This window comes from Vicia villosa, linkage group LG2, assembly GCF_029867415.1.
Source record: "Vicia villosa cultivar HV-30 ecotype Madison, WI linkage group LG2, Vvil1.0, whole genome shotgun sequence".
Taxonomy (NCBI): Eukaryota; Viridiplantae; Streptophyta; class Magnoliopsida; order Fabales; family Fabaceae; genus Vicia; species Vicia villosa.
In genome coordinates, this window is record NC_081181.1 from 50,371,971 (window position 1) to 50,383,646 (window position 11,676).

General features: G+C 32.0%; 1 protein-coding gene and 1 long non-coding RNA gene across 2 annotated transcripts; both read right to left on the reverse strand.

Moving 5' to 3' along the window:
* Positions 1 to 211: 211 nt before the first annotated feature.
* Positions 212 to 1,695, reverse strand: LOC131650516 (uncharacterized protein At3g06530-like). Its single transcript, XM_058920220.1, has 7 exons — positions 1,520 to 1,695; positions 1,359 to 1,414; positions 1,161 to 1,250; positions 926 to 1,074; positions 607 to 688; positions 391 to 519; positions 212 to 275 (listed from the first exon to the last, which is right to left on the reverse strand). The coding sequence occupies exons 1-7, from the start codon at positions 1,541 to 1,543 to the stop codon at positions 242 to 244; spliced, it is 564 nt and encodes a 187-aa protein (XP_058776203.1). The 5' UTR covers positions 1,544 to 1,695; the 3' UTR covers positions 212 to 241.
* A 1,184-nt stretch (positions 1,696 to 2,879) lies between these two features.
* LOC131650517 (uncharacterized) lies at positions 2,880 to 3,623 on the reverse strand. Its single transcript, XR_009298303.1, has 3 exons — positions 3,304 to 3,623; positions 3,099 to 3,203; positions 2,880 to 3,016 (listed from the first exon to the last, which is right to left on the reverse strand). It is a non-coding gene; the product is annotated as an uncharacterized LOC131650517 (long non-coding RNA).
* Positions 3,624 to 11,676: the final 8,053 nt, after the last annotated feature.

An 11,676-nucleotide genomic window follows, 5' to 3' on the forward strand; every position in this document is an offset into this window, starting at 1 on the left:
TAATATTTAATCAATAGGCCACAATGATCAGAGATTTTTGTAAAATATTGGTAATTAACCATATTGAGCAAAAATTTTGAATTTTTCAACTCCAAGGATAAATACCAAGGATGTTCTTAAACCATTGTCACACATGAAAATATAAATGAAAGATATAGCTTTAGGAGGAGAGGGTAAGAGTAGCAGCAGAGCATAGATACCTCTAAAACAAATGCTTCGTTTTTCAAGATGCCAGAAGAATTTATACCACGCAGTGTAGTTCATCTAACATCAGCCTATACCATATCAAATAAGAATGAAGCTCATAAATACTAACAGAAAATTGATGACCATTCACACTTCATGATTATAGACACGGAAATTCAATAGAAAGTTAATGGGTGGTACTACCTTTGGATGATACAAGGCAAAGCAAACTTAAGACTCTGAGATATCAGATGGTGAATCCAGATTACCATCCAACATCTTGCATAAAATCTTATACAGTGAATCGTCTTTCTTTGAATGTGATTTGTTATTCTGTTGAAGTTGAACAAGCTGAGTTCAGACCATTAAGACTTTCGTACAATTGCTCACAAAGAGAAGCATAAAAAAATTTCAACATACCTGAAGGAAATGATTAACTGCTCCACGAAGTTCAAACGGATACTTTGTATAACAATTATCAGAATCTTCTTTGCCCATCCAGCTAATTGTCATTTAAAAAACAACAAAGTTGTGAGGACAATAAGCTAGGCATCATATCATAACTGAATAACTGACTAGACTGCAACTATAAGAGCTGAGCCGGGTACAGTTGTAAAAACTAATTTAGAGGTTAGTTACAACTATTGGTGATAGAATACAAAAATTAATTTCCATTCATATTAAATTTTCTCACGTTCTAGAATTCGCTGAAATCTTAATTCAGAATCATAATACATACCTGACATCAAAGATATTGAGTCGTCAACTTTTTGGGATAGTTTCACACAAGTTGATAGGATTTTGGTGACGACGCGATGAACATAATCATTTATGGGGACCTTTTCTATCAAGGACAGCAAAGCCTGCTGGCAGTATTCATCTTTAGAACTGCGAATGAATAATAATCAGCACAAAAAAGTTGTTGATAGTATAGTATGCATAGACCGCCAGAAAGAAACTCATAGAATTCTCACCAGCAGTCAATTAAGGAGTCCAATAAAACAACAAGAAACTTTTCAATGTTGAACTCCTTAGACAATTCTAGTAAAACCACTGGCAAATCCCTGGAAAAAAAGGATTTTATAAATCATGTATATAAATGATTAATATGCAAATGGAAACAGCCAAACCACAGGTATCATCAACAAGTTGAACAGTTTGAGGTAGACAACCTTAGTTCCTTTAAAACCTCCAAGGCCTTTATTGGAAGTATTTCAACATTTTGGGACTAGAAAAATTCAAACAGAACAAAGAATAAAAGTATAACCAAGTTAAAAGTAGAGACATATAACAAGAAGAAAATAGGATAAAAAATTCTGTCACAACATGGTACCTGGACAAGATTGATTAAGGCCATAAGGGACAACCGAAACCAATGAATATATGAAGATCTGTCGACTCTTTAGCCTCCTCCCGAGCAACCTCGGCAACTGAACCTATCAAACTATTCAAAAGTTTAGGAGCCAATGCAGCTTTATTTCCAAGCAAGCCAACTATCATCAATGAACTGGCCTGCATAGTACAACAGTGCATCAGAAAGTGCCCCAAAAACACAATAAAAAAGAAATATATGTGGCATCAAGTACTAATATTTAGAACATAAAAGAAACCATAAGACCTGAAACGGATGTTCCTGATTGAATAATGAAGAATACAGAGAACACACTCTTTTTAAACTAGAAATAAGAGGCCAGGTCCTACTCGGTAATTAACTGGCTCAGAAAAGGTTGCTTGTTCTCTCTTCTCTTGCCTCTTTTATTCTCCTTCTCACAATTCTCTCTCTATAACTTAACCTGTTTTAAATCAGTTAAACAGTTGTGCCTAAATATCCCTCCTAGCCTGCCTAAATTAGACCCTCCGAATAGGAAGTTTGCAAACATAAACTGAGTCCTAAAAGTACGGTGATACATATACTATATATAATCATATTTTTTAAGTGGTACACAAAATGTACGATGTTCTTTGAGTGACAGAAGTGAAATCTTAAATAGAGATACATTTCCTTAGACGTGTGTGTTTGAGAAATAGTTGGCCCCTGGTCTTTGTTTGGTGTTCAGTGTATGTTCTTTTGAAAAGAGTTTCCTTCTCAATTACAAACACGAAGAGCGAGTGGAGAGACCTTTAACATCAGTGAGTAAGTTTTATTTCTTCTGTGATTTAAAAATAAAGAGTAACAAAGATAAATAATTTAAGAATGACCATGGATTAAATTGTACAGAAAAAATACTCAATAAACAACTATGACTCATTCAGCCTTATCCAAATATGCAGAGGTTTGCAATTATACACTTTAGTTACATTGTTATTCCGGAGTTTGAGGACTTTAAAAATCATATAATCAACAGAAAAATCATGCAATAAATTGATTGAACAAATCACAGGTTATAACATGAGCTAGTCCAAGCATATTCTAGATTAATAGAAAGTGATAACAGTGATATAATTTCTTAACATGAGAGGGAAAATGCAAGAGAATGAATTACTGTTTATGATGCATCATAATATATTAAGGGGAAAATGCAAATTCATTTCACATGGTCTGCCCATTTCGGAGCTTGTGTACAGCCAACTAACCAAAAGGTTAGTCACAAAAAATACTAAATGATACCTAGGTAGGTATAATATAATCAGTTTGAATGAATGAAAACAATCTAACCTTGTGATCTGAAAGCCCCTTAATGCCTGACTGAAGACTAGAGACCACAAAAGGAAGTATTCTCTTGACAATATCATCCTCAACCGTCACAACAGTCCCCAAAAGTTCAATGAAAACAGCAGTACAAAAGGCAATTACATTCTTCGAAGGTTGAAACTTCTTAGATGGAGATGCCTGCGCAACCAAAAAATGTAGTTATCTTATTATTAAACTCTTAGACGTCTATCAAATCCACAGCTAAAACACTTTATTTTACCCACGTAGTTGCATAGTACTTCTAATACGCCCTTATCACAAAGGCATTGCTGCACTATAACCATTCTAAGTGGCGGTGCCCTGCAGAAACCCCCATGTACCATTCCTTTACAAAAATCAATAAAAACATCAGAAACCATTCCAAATCCAACGAGTAATCTACATCATAACCAAAACACAGTAACAAGTAATCATATATTTCTAACCTTATATCAAGTATTTGTACTATTCGAACAAATGCATGTGTGTCGTGGTACGGCAATGCGCACAATATCAAATCCTCATTGTTGTACACATGAATCCTGAAGCTCAAAACAAATCACACCAAAAACCATAAATTTGAACAACAAAACCCCCATCACCGTCAGACTCCACTTTAAAATGTTGGGTTGCAGTCACAAAATGTAAAGGGAAGAGAGCCGTAGAGAGAGCAATTCATAAGGATGATCTCGAGTTGAGTAGAAGAGGAGAGAAAATGTTAGGGTTTACCTTTCGAGAAGATTACTCTTTTAGGAATGATGAAAATAGGAAATGAGCATCAAGAAAAACGTTTCATTTACGGAGTTTATATTAATGAATTGTCTTTAACTTTTTGTTATTATTAAAAACATTAAAAATTTAATAAATAATTAGTTGAAAAATTAATTATAATTTGACATTCACACATCATTAGAACAAGAGCCATATCATCAAAAATTATTTTCAAATTGGTCACCAGACTAAAATGCAAAATAAAATTTTAAAAAAAAAAAGCAAAACTTAATTTTTAAAATGGGGAAATCAAAATGAAAAATAGAAAATAGAGGAATCAAAGTTACAATATATTATAATTTAAAAAATATTGTTTTGTATATTAAATACATTTTTGTAGAATTTTGAAATATTTTATATAAAATATAAAATAGAAATTTGATGGATAAAAATGTTGTATTTAAATTACGGAGGCCACCGCCAGGACCGGTCATCCCCAGGTGCAGTGCAGCATGAGCTGCAGCACTGGGCCCAGATTATGGGGGCCCCACATCAAGTTTAATCTTATTTTCTCCATGCTTCTCGTTCTCACTCTGTTACTTATCTAGTTTTCATTTTTTTACTATGATTGTGTGCCATCAAAACTATGCCAAAGGCTAGTATTAATTAACTTTAAATGTGTGAATAATAAAGGTCGTCAAAAATACTTGTTTGTGCCATCATAATTAATTAAGTACTACCTAAAATTTATATTAAATATTGTATGTTTAATCTTGGAAAAGTTAAAACCATTTGTTTTAAGACAAAATGTATATATAAGTTAGTTTGATTTGCTGATAAAATATAAGTTAGAATTTTTGAATGAAATAAATATAAATTAATTAATAGATATTCTTTAAACTCTAAAGTTTTAGAGTGAGATATTATCTCTTCAACTTAAAATAATTTATATAAAAAACAATATTTTATTTATTTTAAGAGAAAATAGACGATCCACTGACATTATAAAATAGTTTTACATTACATATCCATTAAACTCTTATTTTAATTTATTTACCTTACAATTTTTTAATCTTAATAGGACCAAATTTTATTACATTTGAAAGCTCAATAATAAAACAATTTTTCTATCTCATTTTCAATCTAACTTAATTATACATTAATTTAGAAAACAAATAGATTTAATTTGTTTATTTGTCTTCATTCTAAATAAAATATAACTCAAATAAATTAACATGTTTTATAAACGGGATCCAAATGTGTGGAGTCTAATAATTTCTTTTTTAATTATAAAAATAATAAATTTTACACCTATTTAAAAAAAAGTGTAATTTGTTTTTAATAATCAATCATTCTATATATGTTTTTTTAAAATAAAGTGTAAAATTATAATTTTAAAGTATTTTTTAAATTTGGAACAGGGCCTCTAGATTGATTGGGCCGGCCCTGGCCACCGCGAGACGCGTCAGCTAGATGTCATTTCCTTATACTTACTTCATACTACTGATATGACTATCATCTCTTATGTATCCTTGTCTGCCCAAGCGAGTGATGCGTCAGTTTGACTATCTACATATTATTCCAACACCCTCATATGAGTCTGCTTCTCCCACCATTAAGCGCAAAGATCTTAATGCGGTACTGGATGATTTCGAGAATCACTTGGTACTAGAGGAGTATCAGAGGCTGTCAACTCTTTTTTAATAGATTTTTGTTGAATACTACATGACATGGTTTTATTCGGTGTCACACCTTATCAAGACACAAAAAGCTCCTCAGTTAATCAGGAGGTGCTGGAGGCTAGGGACAACCACAATGAGGATGTATTGATGGTCTGTCAGTGTATTGTGCAGATTGGGGAGATCTGTCTAAGAGGAACGACTCTTTGAAGAAGACAGTCCCCAATTGGAACTCGTGAAAGGCACAAAAATGTTTTGCATTACATGTGCATGAGAAGGATAGGGGTTTGACACACCCAGTAGGTTTTTGTTTGGTTGTATTATTTTGTATTTTTGTAACAACTTATTATATGACTTTATTTATTTATTTATAATTGAGTACTATATTTTTTCATGATTCACTATTATGCTTGAATCAACATTATATATGCATTTTTCTTCTAATTGATGGTCTAAAATGACCAAATATATGTTAGACTCAAAAATATCAAAATTTAGTGAATAAAAATACCACAAATAAGAACATAGGTATTTCGGAGATGTATCTCCAAATAAACCTAAATGACTTACGGAGATGCGTCTTTGGGCTACATGTTGTTTAAAATAGGATGGATATCAGAAAGACTGAGATTTGTGTGGTTTTGGATTTGGTCGAAGATGCATCTCCGAATGCATTAGGGGCAATTTCAAATTTCCAGATGTATGGGGGGATACACATATACGGATGGAAAGAGCAACCCCAAAATATAAAGCATAAGCTTGTTTTGTAGTCTTCCATATGCTTATTTTAAGGTTTGCGTACCTTTTCGAAGACTTGATTGGTTTATTAGTCTACTTAAAGCCTTTTTCATTTTAACATTTGTAAATAAGCAATTTAATTAATGTTTAAATGGATTAACAAATTTAAGATAGTAAATATTTGTTTGCATTGGATTATTCAAATTTATCTACTTACATAAGTTTTGTTTTCCTATTTGTATTAGGGGTGTTCGCGGGCCGGTTTGGTTCGGTTTCGAAAGAATCTAATGTCAAAACCGATCAAACATATATGGATTGGTTGGATTTGCATATTTTTTCAATAAAATCCAATTCGAACCAAACCGAGAAACAACAGGTTGGTTTGAGTTGAATTAATCAGATACGTTATAAGCAAATGTGTAAAAATATTTCAAAAAAATGTCTAATTTACATCAACAAATTTTCTATAATAATATAAAATTCTTAATTTTTTTTTGTTTCTTTGTATAAGTTGTGAATGCCATAATGACGTTCTATTCTTCTTCTTCAATTTGAATATTTTATACTAGTTTCCATGATAATAATGATATAAATTATATGAATTAATATAGTTGGTTCGGGTAGACGGATCGGCGGGTAGAATTTTAAAAATTTGATTTCCGAATCAATTAACAACAATTTTCATTGATTTGATTCAATTTTTGTCAAAACTAAAAAAAAATCCAATCCAAATAGTATGATTTGATTTGAATTTTGATTTGTTCAATATCTCCGAATCAAATTTGTAAGAGGGAATTATTAAAAAATAATGTAATTGTTTTGGTAAGTTGTTGAATATTGTTGTATTTTGACTGAAAATAAGAAAATATAATAAACCTTTTCTATTATTTGTGCAAAGGGAAGACCATCGTGAATCCAAATTCCCTTCATCGCCCCCCAAGTTCAAACCATCTAGATTAAATTTACACATAACTCAATACCAAATTCATTCCTTTGATTTTCTTATTTTACCTCTATAATGCGGTGGGAGAACTGACTTTTGTTTTATTTCGTAAACAAATGTTGCGGTGAGCAAGAGTCGCCACCAAGTTTTATTTTATCCAATTAGGAAAGATATAAAAGAACAGGAAAGACCTTTTTAAAAGATTTTGAGTTCGGGGGTGGGTTATACAAAGGGAATGTGTAAGCACTCTTTGTATCCATGGTTATCCATGGGCTCTTAATTGTTTTGCTCACTTGTTTGTTTGAAATGTTTGAAAAGTGTCGTGTGTGTTTAGAAAAACAGTTTTGTTTTGAAAATATCTAAAAACACAATGTTAGAAAACATGGTGTGAAAAACATTTGATTTGTTGTGAGCAAGCACTTAAGAGTTACCTACCCTAAATTCGTAAGGTATTTCCTATTCTAAAGACTTTCCTTGAGCGATAGTACTATCCATACCATATAAGGGTAGGTAGTCCTATACATTGGATGTGCGGGTCATCGAAGGGTCATCGAATCGTCATAGGGGCTATCCACACCATAAAGAAGGTAGGAAGTCCTATGAGATGTGAATAGTCATAAGGCAACAAGTAAGGATACCTTAGCATTTGAAGGGACTATCATCATTTAATCGAAGGCAACATCGAGGGTCGAGATCATTTATCGTATGCAACTCGAAGGGACTATGATATTTATTCCGAAAGTACTATGATGATTTGGAATCATGGGCAGCATATGCTAAGGTATCCCTACGCCCGAGGGACTTGACTATTATTCGAAAGGCAACAAAAGAGGGGAAACCCCAGAGGTGAGTGTGTGAACAGTAAAAAAGGAGTGTGTTATGTTCAGATATTTTATCTTGGAGTTAGTGATCTAACAGTTGATTTTAAGTATTTCTTTACAATCCTATTAGCCATACATCTAAGCATTTTATATGTGCGGAAAGTAAAAATGCGGAAAAGAAAATCCTATGCTATTACAAGACTTCGGGATGGGGAATACACAACCAAAAAAAAAACGGGGAGTGCGGAAAGTAAAACCTAGTTTAAAACTATTACAACCAGGAATAGTTACATAATATTGAAAAAATTGCGGAAAAATAAAAGTGCGGAAATTAAATACCTAATTACTATTACAACCTCGAAACAATTACATAATTATAAAATATCCGAGAAATAGGATAGCGGGTAAATCGAGAAATCGAGAAAAATGTGGAGGAATGGAGAAATTAGGGTTAAAAAACTTATTATTTAACCTAATTACTAATTAATTACTAAATTAAAACTAATCCTTAATATTTAATTAAGTTAATTATATAAAAAACAAAAATTAAGATTAACTAAAACCTATGTCTAATTCTTTTGATTACTAAGCCTAATTATTAAGATAATTAAAATTAGGTTTAAAAAAAAAACTTAAAAGGAAAATAACTGTGCTTATTTTTTATATTTTTTTATGATTTAAAGAGAATATAAAAAAAAAACATCTAATTAAGTTAAGATTATTTTTTAGAAAAAAGTTGTTAGCTAAAATTAAAAGATAGAATTAGAATTCCATTTTTAATGGTGAGATTAATTGGTTGATTTTAATTAAGAAGATGTAATTTAAATATGTTAGTTAAACAAAATAAATAAATAAAGATAAAGTAAAGAAAAATAAATGGGCCTTGTTGCACCCCAATTTTTGACCACTGACATCCCACCATATCTTAAACATTAGGATCATCATTGTCATTATAATCATCATGCATTTATCATTTGTTAACCAAAAATACAAAAAAATTGTGTGTTGTTGCTTGTGTCCCCAAGACAGGAGACTGATCAAGAGAAGACTGAACAAATTAGGGTTTTGAGGCCTACAAAGGAGTTCAACATTCTTCTATGATTCAAAGAAGTTCTCCAATCAAAATCAAAGCCCAAAGATGGTTCAATACAAGATCAATCACCTCCAAGTTCATCAGAAGCTCTAATCAGGGTTTTTGACCTAATTTCTATGGAGGGTTGACTTTTAATCAAGAGATGGTTCCAAGACTCAAAATATGACTCAAAGGCATCCAAATCAATATTATAGTCCATTCACATCATTCATTTGAAGATGATAGCTTGATTCATTTGGAAATCACAAGACAACCATTCATTTAGAAAAAGTCAATTGTACAAATCAACCTTTGACTTTTGAGGTAAAAAGTCAACCATGGACTTTTAAGGGCCCAAATCATCATCATATGGATATTGAAGACATTTGATCAAAGAAAATTCAAAGAATTCATCAAGAATCAAAAAGTCAACAAAAGTCAAACTAGGGTTTTTTAAGTGCATTTTGACGTAGTTCATGGATCTCAAAACTTCACCTACACAACTCAAAAAACTTTCAACATGAAAGTTGTAGATCTCTTCAAATAAAAATCATTTTGTCAGCATCACATTTTGGCAAAAAGTGATTATTTATAAGTGATTTGGAGCAAACAAGGTTTATGTTCAAAAAAACTAGAAAATTTTCTAAGTGTTTTACCTAGTTTTTCCTCCACTTTAAGTCCATTTTTCTCCAAGATCCAAAAGGAGTTTGAGGAAACTTTCAACTACTCATTTTAAATATGTAACAAGGGATTTCCAAAGAGCTAAGTAGCATAAAAATCCATGGCTCCATCCATGAGATATGATTTTGTCAATTTACCACCATGGACACTTGAAGAATGATGAAGAACATGAAGAACAAGTTTGAATTTGTTCAAAATCTGCAAGAATCTTCAAAGTACAGCCCCTCTAACTTGTTTAAGAGGCCATAATCAGAATATTACACACTCTTTAGGGCTATGATCCCAGTGCTTAAGCCATTAACCATTGGATTATTCCATTTCAAGCATAAAGCTTACACTTCCATTCTAGTAAAGTGACTTTAATCACCAACAACTCTTGCATTGAGCCAACTTGTTTCTTCTGTCCCAAAAGCAATTTGAATTCAGCAAGCAAGCCTCCAAGATCAAATCAAAACTTTGCAAGCATGCTTAAAGCTTTGTACCTCACCATTGAAACCATAACTTTCACATAACTTCACAAATAAGCAACATGGTACAAAATCACATGGGAGCTTCAAATCTCTGAGATTTTTCCCTCCACAAACCTTAAATCTTGCCTATAAATAGAGGGCATTGCTCATTGCATCCCTTACACCAGAATTCTCCAAGTCCATAGTCACTTGAAATTCTCCATTTCTTGTTCTTTTCACTTTTATCGTGAATTCTTGTTCTGAAAGTTATGGGTGTCAACCAATGATTTAGAAAACTTCTAAACATCATTTAGAAGGTGTCTATACCTTCCTTAGCCTCTCAAAGGTCCCCAAGTGAAATTTCACTTTTCAACCTCCATTAAAGACCTTTTTAAGCTCATAACTTGTCATTTTTCAAACCAAACACTTTCAAACCAAACCAATTGTTCTAATAGCTTCTATTTACCATATTGAAGCTATTCATAACCCCTAAACACTTTCCAAACACCTATAACCCAAAATCACCCTTCAAATTTTCACTTTATGGAACCTTTGAACCAAACTTGCCAAAACAAAATCCACTCGTGCGTTTTGAGGCCTTTTGTGTTTGTTAGCTTCTAAACTTCTTATAGAAGCTAATCAAACTTATGTTTTGGATCTCTAACACGATTTTCATAGCACACTAACCATAACTTTTTCAGTTTCAAGTTGAAATCGAATTCTGAGTTACAGGTGTGATCAAGACTTTTTGAGCATTGCAATAACTTCCTGATGGTTTGTTGAAGCTTTCTGAATACTTGAGGCATTCCCAGGTCCATTGAATCACTCCCCTCGAGCTCATTTTCAGAGGTACCTTTCTTAATTTCGTGCATACTTGTTTGTGTATTGTTTCTTACATTTCTTGATACCATTGTGTTCAGAATGATGTAGGGAACAAAAGCCCTAAACTCTTAGGGCCTGATTGTTAAAATTGATCATTTAGTTTAAGTTTGAATTTTTAGGGTTCATACGTATTTTCTGGAAATTCATGAATATCTGTTTGAATTAGTTTACAAAAGTTATGTAGTTAGATTCGTGGTTGAAAGATGATCATGTTAGAGTCTTATTTTGTTAAAATTGGTTAAGATTTGGAAAAGTTTGAATCTTGTGTTCTTGGCGCCACTGTTGTTGCTGAAGGAAGAAGATGAAGTTCCATTCATGACCGAGTTTATGTTATGTTTATTGCAAGGCGTGTATTGTTTGAATACATCGTTTGGCTCAGCTGGTAACTTGTGTGTTTGTGTTGCGCGTCCATAGGGTCTGGGGTTCGAATCCCTCTCACCCCAGACCTTTTGGCTTTATTTTTTTTCTTCATATTTTCACTCTTTGATTAAGTGTTATGTTAAACTGAATGTGCTCTATGAACAAATGCACGCGCGTGGCCCAAAGGCTAGTGTTTTGTGTTGCAATGGAGAGGGCCTGGGTTCAAACCCCATTGAAGACAAAAGTCTATTTTTTATCACTAGTTTTTATCATTTTTTTATAAAAACTTCAAAAAATCATAAAAAAATAGGTAAATTAATATTTTTAATCCCTTTTTTGTGTGTGTTTATTTAATTAGTGTATTTTAATACCATGTTTAAAATCACAAAAATATTTATTTTATCGCCATTTAAAATTAATCAAAAAAACAAGTCTTTTAAAATGAAAAAATCAACAAAAATATGTTTTTTTTTTTTAATATTT

What these genes read in the sequence shown, in the direction of transcription:
- LOC131650516 (XM_058920220.1), bottom strand. Translation starts at nt 1,543, where the DNA reads ATGGCCTTAATCAATCTTGTCCAG. An exon ending in GAGGTTTTAAAGGAACTAAG is followed by an intron (nt 1,251 to 1,358) that starts GTTGTCTACCTC and finishes CTTTTTTTCCAG; the next exon opens with GGATTTGCCAGTGGTTTTAC. An exon ending in GACTCCTTAATTGACTGCTG is followed by an intron (nt 1,075 to 1,160) that starts GTGAGAATTCTA and finishes ATTCATTCGCAG; the next exon opens with TTCTAAAGATGAATACTGCC.